Source organism: Muntiacus reevesi, chromosome 2, assembly GCF_963930625.1.
Source record: "Muntiacus reevesi chromosome 2, mMunRee1.1, whole genome shotgun sequence".
NCBI lineage: Eukaryota > Metazoa > Chordata > Mammalia > Artiodactyla > Cervidae > Muntiacus > Muntiacus reevesi.
In genome coordinates, this window is record NC_089250.1 from 30,508,683 (window position 1) to 30,522,286 (window position 13,604).

Here is a 13,604-nt window from a genome sequence, read left to right on the forward strand (position 1 = left end):
GCATATGGAATGTGAAGATATCCTCATATGATGGAGAACTTGATAAAACCAGAGTCAAAGGATGTCTGGCATTTTTCCCCGTTTTCCTCTTCAAAAGCTACAGGAAGGCCCATTTGAACACTTCTCTTTTGGAACACTGATCTCCAGAGGTCCTCTTGGGCGAGTGGATTTTTTTCTCACCTCCCCAGCTACCTGCTCACACACTTACCAAAACAAAACAAAAACAAAAACCATTAACACTCAACACTGTGCTCAGTGAAAACTTCTAAATCTTCATAAATAAGCTCCTTCATCTAACTAGGTCAAAAGGTCAAAAGTTATTCCAAGAAAAACAAACAAGTTATTCTAGGAACTTCCCTGGTGGTCCAGTGGTTAAGACTCCGTGCTTCCAAAGAAGGGGGCTGGGGCTCGATTTCTGGTCAGGAAATTAAGATCCCACATGCCAAGCAACATAGCAAAAAAAAGTTATCCCAGAATAGTTGGCATGATGCTCTTGCCATGAGGTTATACCCAAAATAATTACCAACTTGTAACCTATGTGACTTTACACTTTTCTAATAAAATAAAAATAACTCTGCACAAGGAATGACACAATGGAAGAATGAAGAGCATCATTCCGCTTCCTTCTATTTATTCAGATGGCCTAAAATCCTCTCTGGTTTTGGGATAATTAGAATAAATAGCAAATTGGATATAAAACTTCAAAATCAACTTCCGGCTAAACATGAAGCTTGGATTACATGTGGCCAAACTGCTCTGCTGTATTTTTTTTTTTTTTTTTGTCTGTTTATTCTGAGTCCTTCTCCAAGCCTTGCCTTAACCAGGGCTGCACAGATACAATTCTTCATGCCATTTGAGGAAAAAAGTACCATTTACAGAAACCTATCTTAATCCCTCTCCCAGAGAACTAGGAACTGGGTTCAAACTCTGACAACCGCATCCATGCAGCTAGGTAATTAAATCCAGAGAGTGTTACACAATAAATAAATCAGCAAGAGCCAAAAATGCAAACAGCTCCAAAGTCGACAAAGAGGCAACTCGAAAGTGTTTGATGAAAAAGGAAAGCTTACAACTCTGTCCTGAAGCACCTTGAACTCAACCGAACAAAACCTAGGCCCCTTCCCTCCTCCCCAAAGCTGTCTCTATACATCTATTTCAGCTCCACCATCCCATCTGTACCGCCTCATGAATTTTACCACTTGTATCTGCTTCTCATATAAAATCCCTCCCCACCTTCACTGTTCCTACCCTGGTTCACCAGGAATGCTAACCTGGTGGGTTTCGTTCATCCGTACCGCCTCATGAATTTTACCACTTGTATCTGCTTCTCATATAAAATCCCTCCCCACCTTCACTGTTCCTACCCTGGTTCACCAGGAACGCTAACCTGGTGGGTTTCATCCAACTTCTCCTCCACGTGATCTTTCATCTTACTGCCACTTCCCGGTGACAACTCCCCAAAGGTCATCAGGTTAAGACCAGAGCTCCTTTATCTGACACACAAGGCCCCCCATTAGCACTCGACTCCCTGCCACAATGGACACTTACTTATTTATAGGCTGTTTCCCCGACTGTGATATAGGTTCCCTGAGGGCTGGACGGCCAGCAACTGAACAGAGAGCTCAAGAAACACTCATCGAATGCAGAGCAGATTCCGTGCTCCTCTGCCTGCCCTCATCTCCTGCCTCACCTCCTGCCGCCTTACACTTTACACTCAGGACACCATGAAACATGCAGCCCCTGGAACAGGTGGTGCTCTGAGCTTTTTATCTTTTGTTAGTTTATTTTAATTGGAAGATAATTGCTTTACAAGGCTGTGCTGGTTTCTGCCACAAATCAGTCATAACTATACGTATGTCCCCTCCCCCTTGAGCCTCCCTTCCACCCCAGCCCCTATCCCACCCCTCTAAATCATCACAGGGCGTGGAGCTGACTTCCCTGTGTTATTTAGCAGCTTCCCACGAGCTCCCTATTTCACATGAGGCAGTGTTTATATGTCAGTGCTACTTCCTCAATTCGTCCCACCCTCTCCTTCCACAAGTCCATTCTCTATGTTGGTGTCTCTATTCTTGCTCTGCAAATAGGTTCATCAATACCATTTTTCTGGGTTCCATATGTAGGTTAATACACATTTTTCTCTTTCTGACTTATAACAAACAGACTCTAGGTTCACCCACCTCAGTAAAACTGGTTCACATTTGTTCCTTTTTATGGCTGAGTAATATTCCATTGTATGCACTGACTGAGCTTTTAAATAAGTCCTTCTCACAATCAGAGGTGTCGCCATCTACCTGTCAGTCATCTCAGTATCAGAGTCTCAGCTCTAGTGCGACCCCTTGTAGGAATCTTTCCAAGAGCCCCACCTACAGGCTAACACGCTCCTGGCCCCTTTCCCCCAAGGTCACCTCACAACCTCCCCCAGGTCAGCGAGCCAGCTGCACACTTCCCTGCTGACAGCTGCTCGGCCCCCATCCTTAAGGCTGCGACATTCATCACTGATCTTCAAACGAGCAAGGCTCTCATGTAGAAAAGGCACTTACATAGTCCCAAGACAAATGAACCTATAAATAAAACAATGATGATGATAAATGTGCCAGATACTATGCCTAGCACCATTTTTTAGGTGAAAGAATGTTTATTCAGAGAGATATGTACTCCAGAGACAAGAGTGTGGGCCATGCATCTCAGAAGTCAAGAGGCACCAGGGTATGGGGTTATCAGTTTTAATTGGGGTGGTTAATTTCATACACCAATGAATGGGAGGATTATCCCAACTATTTTGGGTAAGGGACATGGATTTCCAGAAACTGGGCCACCACCCACTTTTTGACCTTTTATGGTCCACCTAGGAACTATCATGGTACCTATGTGTGTGTCATTTATATGATGTGTTAAAATGAGCACTTACTGAGGCTCGAGGTCTAATGAAAGTCAACTTGTCTGCCATCTCGGACCTAGATGGTTCTCTTGTACTTTATATGTATCAACTCACTTAGTAAATAATGAAGAATTTAATAGCAAGAATACATGTCTAGTACTGGGTTGGCGGAAAAGTTCATTTGGGCCAACCCATTATATATGTCTTGTTTTAGCTTCCTTCTTATTTTTTTTTTCTTATTTATTTATTTATTTATTTTTATTAGTTGGAGGCTAATTACTTCACAACATTTCAGTGGGTTTTGTCATACGTTGACATGAATCAGCCATAGAGTTACACGTATTCCCATTCCGATCCCCCCTCCCACCTCCCTCTCCACCTGATTCCTCTGGGTCTTCCCAGTGCACCAGGTCTGAGCACTTGTCTCATGCATCCCACCTGGGCTGGTGATCTGCTTCACCATAGATAATATACATGCTGTTCTTTCGAAACATCCCACCCTCACCTTCTCCCACAGAGTTCAAAAGTCTGTTCTGTACTTCTGTGTCTCTTTTTCTGTTTTGCATATAGGGTTATCGTTACCATCTTTCTAAATTCCATATATATGTGTTAGTATGCTGTAATGTTCTTTATCTAAAAAGAACATTTAGCTTCCTTCTTAAATGCAAATGAAATATTAGGACTTAATCTTTCAAAACAGAGATATAAACAGAGGAGCCTTTCTTTTCTGGTTTCCCAGATGGGTACAGTCCCTGTATTTGTAAGAGAAAGCTGTCTGGTATCAGTCAGGTGATTTTTCCCCTCTTCTAAACCCTATTTCCTCTCAGACACTAAGAAAAGAATGCTCACAGGTCTTACAAAGACGGTCTCTCAACTGGAGTGAACAGCAAATGAAGAGAGTCTAACCAGATTTCCAGTGGAAAATGAACTAAAAATCAGTCCATGAATGATTTTTTTTCATGATTGATTCCTAGTAAATTGACAAATACTTGGCCAGCTCCTATAGCCACTCCATGTAAATCACTAGCTGAATCACAGTGTTTATGGCTAAAATTTAATGACATATTACTTTACATGGAGGATGAGGCTTGGAGCAGGCAGTTTCCTATAACAGCTCAACAACGAAGCTGGAATTTGGAAGTCCAAGTTCTGGGGGGGGTGCGTATGGTGTCTCAGGACAGTGGGGTTCTCTGTCTGCTCAGCCACTAACCTGAGGGCCAATCAGGGGCAAGTCACTTAACCTCCTGAAAAAGGCTTGGCTTCCTTCCACACAATGAAATCCGTAATGCCTGCCCTTCCCCATTCCCAGTTGTTAAGAGGGTCAAACACTGGTATGAGAACTCTGAAAACTGCAACATAAGAACACCAAGTTTTACTATTATTCACTGCAACCTGGTTCTGTAACCTCGGCTGAATCAAAACTCCTCTCTCCACCTTTGTATAAAGACAGATACAGGATTGATAACTTCTCAAATATAAAAAGGAAAAATTGTTAAGAATTAATGAAGTAGTGTTAGGAAGCATATCCTCCCCTCCATAGAAGGAAGGTGCTTTGGACACTATTTCTACTCAATACAGAGAGAAAAAAATCAACCATATTACAACTGGCCTGTACAGTTCAAGCTAGCTATGCAAATGGGTTCCTTCTCGGGCAACATAACGGAAACAAAATTTTATTGGAAACAAAATACAGTAAAAATAAACTCCCTTATTACACCAACAATTAGCTTCTCAATTAGCACACAGATAGATTTGCGCTAATGTAGGCCATTGAAAGGATGTATTAAAACAATAAAACTTTTTTAAAAACCTAAAACATGGGGGAAAAATTAGAGATCTGCTGCTCCTGTAAATGGCAAAACCCTCCCTCGCTCCCGCCTGCATCCCAGCTTCCAGTTCCTCCTTTTCTTGTTTTCTTCTCCCTCCAGGAGACTCACCCCAGGTTCAGGTGTTTGAGTTTCTGAAGACTGCTGATCTGCGTGGGCAGCTCCTCAATCTGGTTATTAAAAAAGTTAAGCACTTCCAGATTCTTCAGTTCTGCTATGTTTGGTGGCACAGCTGTGGAAACAGAAACGCTGAGTGTGAATGCAGAAACCTTGCCCCTGGCAGCGAATGCCAGCGACACATTCTGCTTTCCTTTCAAATGAGAGAAAGATGAAACTCCAGCACAATCACTTTATTCGTATATATATATTATATATATATATATCTCACTTAATTTCTGTAGGTAGTTTCTTAGGTAGTAACTTACCACCGAGTTCACACGGAAATGTTTCCTCAAAGGGCAGAAGAGAAAAGCTGTGCCATGAACAGTCTCTAAGCGAACATTACAGAACATTCTATACTTCTTAAAATTTTTTTTCCTTCCAGTTTTATTGAGATATAATCAACATACAGCTCTATGTAAGTTTCAGGTGTACACCCTAAGTATCTGACTTACATCATGATTATCACAATAAGGATAGTGAACATCTATCATCTCATAAAAATACAAAAGAAATGTTTTTCCTTCTGATGAGAAGTCTTAGCATTTACTTTCCTAGATGTAAAATTATATTTTTTAAAATCATGTAATGTCTACCGAGTCCAGTTGTTTTCTTCCTTCTACTTCCCTCATATCTCCAAAAGAAAGTCAGTAAAGTCCAAAATCCCTTCCCGAGAAATGTACCATCAAGCTGTTTAAATAACCTGCTATCTGAAGAGCTGTTCTCCTAACACTTGACTAAATCACGATGATGTTTAAAGTCAATCTTACATGATAAAACAGTCAACCTACCGAGTTTCTGATTTTTGCCTTTGCATCTCAATCAACACACACACACACACACACCCCTTCTATCAGATTAGCAACTGATCACCACATTGTGATTATTCAGGCATATGAAAAGTCAGTTCAGTAGCAAGACGGTGGACATGAGTGTGCATATCAAAGGTTAAAGAAAGTGACTGGGGAGCTGAAAGCATTTCCCTTCCCTACAGTATATACTTGCAAATACAAATTTAAAAGCCAAAGGCATCATCTTTACCACAAAAATACTAAGTCTCACTTGGCAGCAGCAGGACATTCAATGTATTGTACTTCATGTATCTCATCTGCTGATTCAGTCTCTCCACAAACATTAGTTACTGGCCACCAGCTCATTCACAGTTCGTGTAAGCTCTTAACACCAAAATATTCACGTAACTGAAACTATGGACAAGGGTCTTGGGTACCACCGAAGAAACTGTGAGGTCTTCTGTTAGTGCATTTTCTTCCCATCTCAACAGCCTCCTCCAGGGGTGCCCCAGAAAACTGGAGAAACCTGGGGACAACGGTGCTGAAAACCAAGGCCAAGATGTGTGTAACATTCCAGACAGACACCTCAGGTTTTTTGTTTGGTTTCTTAATTTATTTGGCTGCACCAGGTCTTAGTTGCAACATGCAGGATCTCAGTTGTAGCTTGTGGGATCTAGTCCCCCAACCAGGGATCAAACCTGGGAAACCTGCAACGGAAGTGTGGAGTCTTAGCCACTGGACCACCAGGGAACTCCCCAGACACCTGAGATATATAAGAAGACAGTCATACCAAGAACCCCAGCAGATAACTCCCAGGGGAACAGAAGTAAGGTGGCAGGTACAGAGCTCATTACAGCTGAGTCATCATTTTCAGCTTTATAAAATGTCTAAGGTATCGATGACCTGATTACTTTTAGAGGCCTGGTACAAGTTCAGAGACACACGTTTGCTAGAGGAAGGGACTGTGGAGAAGGGGAATTAGTCTGAGCGAAGACAGCTGGGAAGAGGTAGTAGTCCAGATGGAAAATGAGCAAGGCGTGGATGAGCTGGTTACTGGAGAGGCTGGTTGTGGGGATGGCATAAAAAGGTAGGGTTTAATGGGATCACTGAGGCAACTGGGAACTCCTCCAGCACCTCACTCCCCAGTGCCAAGAGGAATGCAGACAAGACCTAACTGTAGGATCTGGCTACAAAAGCACATGTTTAGGTGTGTCCTCCATAACATACTTTTCAGGAATGGATCGTATTCACTTTGCATAAATGACCACAAGGAAATTCATCAGACTGTGCCTGCTGGATTTAGAGGTGTTCATTTATTTGTTCTCTCTACCTGGACCCTGAAGTGTGTTAAGTGCGAATCGACAGAGGACTACAGCCCTGCTCAGAGACCTCATTCTTTCCCCATTCACCCTCCAGCTACCACTAAGCTTCTCTCCCCGCATTCATCTGATTAGCTTGAAGAGCAATAAAGAAAGTTAGGGCAACCAGGAGAAAATGATGATCTCAATTTAACCACAAACCAAGAATAATGCAGCCAGAATTACTGCCGCTTTCCCGAAGTTACTTTGCCAATGCAATTAAATGCTGGTCCGAAGGTATCGCCTTTTTTGACAGGATGAGAGATTATTTCACTCTCCTTGCTAAATCAGTCCAATTTAAAACCACACGTTATGCTAAATGTGATTTAGGGCTTTGTTCTGTGGACACAAACAATAACCCCACATTCAATTTACCCAGCCTCTCCCAGATTTTTGGTGCGCATGTGAATCGTTTGCTAAAGACTCCATTCAAACAAGAAGGGGAAAAAAGATTTTACAGCTAATATTCTTCCTAAACTACAGAATCCTCCCCCCACCCCACCCCCACTGTAGTTAAAAGCAAAGGAAATTAACCTTCAGACCTATCTGGATGGGAAGACATTCATGCTTTCAACCAACATTTAGAGAATGCTTATTTTGTGCACAGAAGCATAAACTTACAGCACTGAACATTTCAATACTTTTGGGACAAAGGAAGAGAGGCAGACTATTTAAAGAACGTAAGTCACAGGACCTTCTGGTGGTCCAATGGTTAAGAATCTGCCTTGCAATGCAGGGGATGCAGGTTTGATCCCTGGGCAGGGAACTAAGATCTCACACGCCACCCACGTGCTGCAACTACAGTCCATGAGCCGCAACCCAAAAAGCTCTTACATGATGCAACGAAGATCCCAGGCAGCTAAATAAATACTTTTAAAAAAGAGAGAGAGAAAAAAATTTTAATTTAAAAAATAAAAGAAATTTGCAAAAAGGTGGATGATCAGAGTCGATCACCACGGACAGGTCTGGTGGCTGGAAAGCAAACTGATCCCAACAAAACTGTCCATAAAAAAAAAATAATAACCAGTTAACAATATGAGTAACAGTTGTGCAGTGGCCAAATCATGTACATAGATTCATGAACAATATACGAAAATCTATAATGAAAAGGGAGCAGCAACGTGTCACTGGTCAGAATATTCTGTTGGAATTCTCAAGGCACACCAGCAAGAAGCAACATTTTAAAATATAACTAAGCAGTGAGCATCAATATATTTCTTATTATGCATCTGAAATGTTCCTTCTCCATCCACCTGTCCAGTTTCTGACACCTCTCTACCCCCACCAGTGGTTCACACCAAGTCTACAGACAACAAGGAGTCGAGGAGAAGAAAAAGAGAGGTTGTGTGATGCAAAAACCCAGGAGGCCTGGCTCACTCATCTTGGGCTAGCTCTGCACTTTCTTGACCAGCTCTAAACTTGCTATGTGTCCTTAACTCATAACCTCTCTGGGCCTCCATTCCCTTCAGCCTAAATTAAGAAGGCTGGATTATGACCATTTCTCCATTTCCTTCCACCCAGCTGTAGTATTCTGTGATTCTGAGAAGAGCTGATTGCAAAAATCAATGATATGGATTTAAATAATGCAAGAAATGGGGCCCTCAATTAGGAAGCTCAGTCATGTAGAACTTTGCCTGTGACAGAGAATTTAGTATCGTTTGCTGTCTAACTAGTATCGTGGGCTGCCTCAATTCTGAGACTTCAGTTGCTAGAGAAACTCACAGGGGTGCCCAGGCTCCTGCATGCCACACGACTGGCTCTGTCTGGTTGCAGGAACGGAGGGGCGCTCTCGGCCCAGAGCTTCTGTTATGTTTTGGAAAAGGGGAAAAAGTTGGAGTCATTCATCCCAGGAACTCTGCCCAGAGACTCATCTCGGAGCATCTTCTGGCATTTCTAATTATTCAAGCTAACAAGCTCAGGAAGACCCTCTTTTCCTTCAAATTCTCTTCAGTCTAATGAACTAAAAATTGTTCCAGAGGTTTGTAAGCCACCAGCCCCTGGATGATTCTAGCACAAGAAACCAAAAGTGCCTGGGGACACTCAAGAAGGGAGCAAGACAAAAAGGGTCTCGCCTGATCTCCATGAACATCTCTTTACAAAGCCCCCGAGGGCAGGAAGCACTGGACGACAGCTCCAACTCTAAGAACCCACTGGCCAGCTTCAGGCCTGAATGACAACCTGACTCCTAACAGGAACGTATCTGTCCACGTGAGTTACACGTACAACAGGCATAGCCACCAGCAATGCATAGATGATGACGCGTGTTCACAAAATCAGTGTTACACTCAGGAACATGCTTTCCCCACTAGCTAACAACACCCTCTCTCCAACATCAGACCCTAAATCAACTACTATTGTAGCAACTGGAACTTCACTCTAAGAACAATTTTCTTCCAGGATAAAATTAACCATTGCACAATCAATAACTTATTTTCTTGAAGGCTTTCAGGAGTTTATTCACACAATAATAAATGGCAGGAGATGCTGTGGGGCTGGGCGGGCGAGGATGCAGTCACTAGTTACGTGTGGCTCCTTAAGTCTAGAGTGGGAATGTAAGTTGGTGCAGCGTCTATGGAAAAGTGTGAGGTTCCTCAAGAAACTAGAAATAGAACAAATGACCCAGCAGTTCCACTTCTAGGCCTTTAGTCGAAGGAAACAAAGTCATTATGTCAAAGCGGTACCTAAACCCTCAAGTTCACAGCAGCATTATTCATAAGAGCCAAGATATGGGAACAACCTTAGGTGTCTGTTGACAGATGAATAAAGAAAATGTGATAATACACACTCATTCTCTCTTTCTCTCTCACACACACACACAGACACACAAATACAATTTGGCCATAAAAAAGAAGGAAATCCTGCCATTTGCAACAACATAGATGGACCTCAAAGGAATCATGCCAAGTGAAGAAAGTCACACAGGGACAAATACTGTATGACCTCACTTATAGTGAAATCTATTAATATTAAAAAACAAAACAAAAAACCAAACAGAACAACACAACACAGCAAGAAAGCTCGTTGAAAAAGAGATCAGGTATGTTGTCACCAGAGGTCTGGAGGTGGTGGGGTGGGGAATGAGGAAACGTGATGAGGGTATTACAGAGGAGCCTGGCGGGCTACAGTCCAAAGGGTCGCAAAGAGTTGGAAAGACTGAGGCAACTTAGCACGCGTGCACACTAGAAAAGAAAGAGAAACAGCAAGTAATAAAGTTAAGTTGAGATTAGTTGACATGAAATACAATTAGTAATTCAGTTGCCTGTCACAGTAGCCACATTTAGAGACCCTGACAGTCACTGGCAGCTGTCATGACGGACAGCAAGAATACAGAATACTCCAATCTCTGCACCAAGGTCTAAAGCATTTGGCCTCTGATACCTCATTTAAAAAAGAAAGAAAGAAATGAATTTATTTACAGAACAGAAACACAGATATTGAAAACAAGCTTATGATCACCAAAGTGGAAATGTGGGGAAGGGGGGATAAATCAGGAACTTGGGATGAGACCACACACATACATACAACTATATATAAGATAGGCAACCAATAAGAACCTACTGTATAGCACAGGGAACTTTACTCAAGATTATGTAATGAGCTATATGAGAAAGGAATCTGAAACAAAGAACGCATTTGTGTATATGTGTAACTGAATCACTTTGCCATACACCTGAAACTAACACATTGTAAATCAACTACAATCCAGTAAAAACTTGAAAACAAACAAATCAGTGAGCCTCAAAGCCTCAAGTACATCAGAATTCCAGGCGGACGTGTTAAAATACAGATTTGGGGGCATACCCTAGAGTTTCTGATTCAGTACCTTGGGGTGGGGCCCAGGAATCTGCCTTTCCAACAAGTTCCCAAAAGTCAGTGATGCTGCTGGTCTGGGGGCCCCTATTTTGGTTCAGAAAACATTCCTTTTTTTAAGTTTTCTTTTTTTTTCTTAATGTGGACTATTTTAAAGTCTTTATTGAATTTTGTTACAACATTGCTTCTGTTTTATGTCTTCTTTTTTTCTTTTTTTGGTCAGGAGGCATGTGGGATCTTAGTTCCCTGACCAGGGATTGAATCTGCACACCCAGTACTGGAAGGCAAAGTCTTAACCACTGGACCACCAGGGAAGTCCCCCAGAAAACTTTCAAGTTAGTGGTGATGTGAAAATCACGAGTCCAATACATATGTCCTTGGCTGCACCCAATCACGTAGAACAAGATCATGACAATAAATCTGATCCACATTAGGACTCCTGCCAGCCCAGTGGGCTACTGACATCGGGGGCAGATAAAGTGGGAAAAGTGAAAGTGTCAGTTGCTCAGCTGTGTCCGACTCTTTACAACCCCATGAACTGCAGCCCACCAGGCTCCTCTGTCCATGGGATTCACCAGGCAAGAATACTGGAGTGGGTAGCCACCTCCTTCTCTGGGGGATTCTCCCAACCCTGGGACAGAACCCAGGTCTCCTGCAGGGCAGGCGGATTCTTTACCATCTGAGCCACCAGGGAAGCCCAAAACGAAAGGCACTTCCAATGGAGAAAGCACACACCTGGGGGCTGCGAGCAGTTTCCAATCAGCATCTGCTCCCCGCACAGATCACTGCCGGGAAATCAGCGCGGGGGAGGACGATGACAACCGGGGGAAAGAGCACCAAAGCCCCGGGTCCACAGAACCATGTTCCGTGGCGACAACTTCACGGTGCCCCAGGGTGGTCACGTGACACGGTGGCACTCACTGTCCTTCTGGCCTGAGGGTCACCGTAGGATGCCAGGCGGCAGCGACGGCAGAGCAGCCCAGCCGGGGCACAGCCGACCCGGGGGCTTTTCAAGCAAGAGCATCTTGCAGCCCCCGAGGCAAAGAAACAAAACTGTGAAGGGTGACAGGCTCTGGGTGCAGCAGGCGCCATGCAGAACATAAGGACGGGTGCTCGCCTGTGCGCAGACCACGGAAGGGCCGGGGGGTGGGGGTGGGGGTCACACATTGGTCTTTAGAACCATCTGGTTGGCGCTGAAAACAGGGTCCCCTTCAGCTACAAAAGGGGAGGAAGAGACCAGGCATCAGCGGCTGCCGGGAGCCGGAAGCGGCTGGACCACATGGAGTTTCTTTCGTCAGCATGGGCGGGAAGTCTACCCACCAAACTCCCCCTCCTGGCTCTTTCTACAGCATCATTCACACTGCTTTCGGCTCTGGTGATTCCTGCAAAGGAGAAACACAAGGGCCAGGGCTTGAAAACCAGGGGTCCCTGCCCCACATGCCTCCTTGAAACCCCAAGTTAGGGGCTGAGCCGCTGCCGCCTTTATGGGGAACCACTGATGGGCTGCCGGCTACCCCAAGTGCAAGGAGAGAGAGCCTCAGAGAGAGGACTCAATGGAGCCAACAGTGAGGCTGAGACCAGGACATGACCCAGAGGTGGGCACGCGCCCTGCGATGCGAGGGGTGAAGCGTTACTGTCTTAGGCCCATTTCCAGGGACACCCCTGACCAGACAAAGCCCAAAGATCCCATAGGGAATAAGGTAAACCAAAATAAATCAAATAGCACTGCTTCCCCAAATCTGACACGTTTATACTAAAAATGGGAGATTTGTGTCTGTTGTCATAACTAATAGAAATGTCCATTCAAATTTTTCAGACGCTTCTGCTGCTGTATAAAATTTCTTTAACAGAGAAGTTTAAGGGATGGTAGATGATAGTCAAATGAAGCCAGGTATGCTGATTTTTTAAAAATGTAGTTTTTACAAGTTTTATTTATGTTTAGAAAGTTTTTGGCAGGTGGGGTCTTAGTTCCCTAACCAGGGATTGAACCTGTGACCCTACAAGTGGAAGGCAGAGTCTGAACCACTGGACCACCAAGGAAGTCTCTGCTGATTCTAAGTTACACTCCTGTAATGAAGTCAGAAAAAATGACCAAAAACATCCAAATACATGAAAATGAGTGAGATTATTCATTACATAGTCATTGGGGGGAGAAAGTCCATTTGAGAAGAAATCATGAAAGCAAACACTGCTTTGTCCCAATATTTGACTTGTATACTACTGAACAACCACCATCCCTCTTCACCCTGGTGGGAAGATGCCAAAGTAACAGAAGCCATATGAAACACCAGACTATAGGATATATGAATCAGTGCATTCTTGGTCAGAGTGAAAGTCCTTTTAATCCTCAGCTACAATAGCTAGAAGGCATTAGTCTATTCATATCGCAGAGGTGACGTCTAGACTAATTATATAGATGTCAATTATATCAACAAATTGGGAATCTTTGTTCTGAAAGCCATTCTAATGATCACATGTAAAGAAGAATCTCCTCACTCTGGCAAATAATTATGCTCTTCAGAATTTTATATTGAGGTGGAAAAAAAAGGTCATTTGTACCTATAGTGATTAATGACTTTTGTTTTCTGGTCAAAAACAGGAGGTGGATAATGAACTAATTATCCTAGCGTAAGAACCTGAAGTTCAAAAGTATACTGATGATAACCAGTTTTCCAGATTTTATGAGATTTCCCCCAAAGCAGCAATTAAAACAGTGAATTACAGTAGTTACGGGTTATTTAAAAACATAAAGTTTATGGAATAGTAGAGAAAATTCTCATTT

General features: G+C 43.2%; 1 protein-coding gene across 1 annotated transcript in view; it reads right to left on the reverse strand.

The window, feature by feature from the left end:
* Window positions 1-13,604, reverse strand: part of RSU1 (Ras suppressor protein 1) — a 193,347-nt gene that overhangs the window by 143,514 nt on the left and 36,229 nt on the right. Inside the window, exon 4 of the mRNA XM_065921174.1 lies at window positions 4,816-4,936. Coding sequence (XP_065777246.1) covers window positions 4,816-4,936 — 121 coding nt within the window. The remainder of the gene's footprint in view (window positions 1-4,815; window positions 4,937-13,604) is intronic.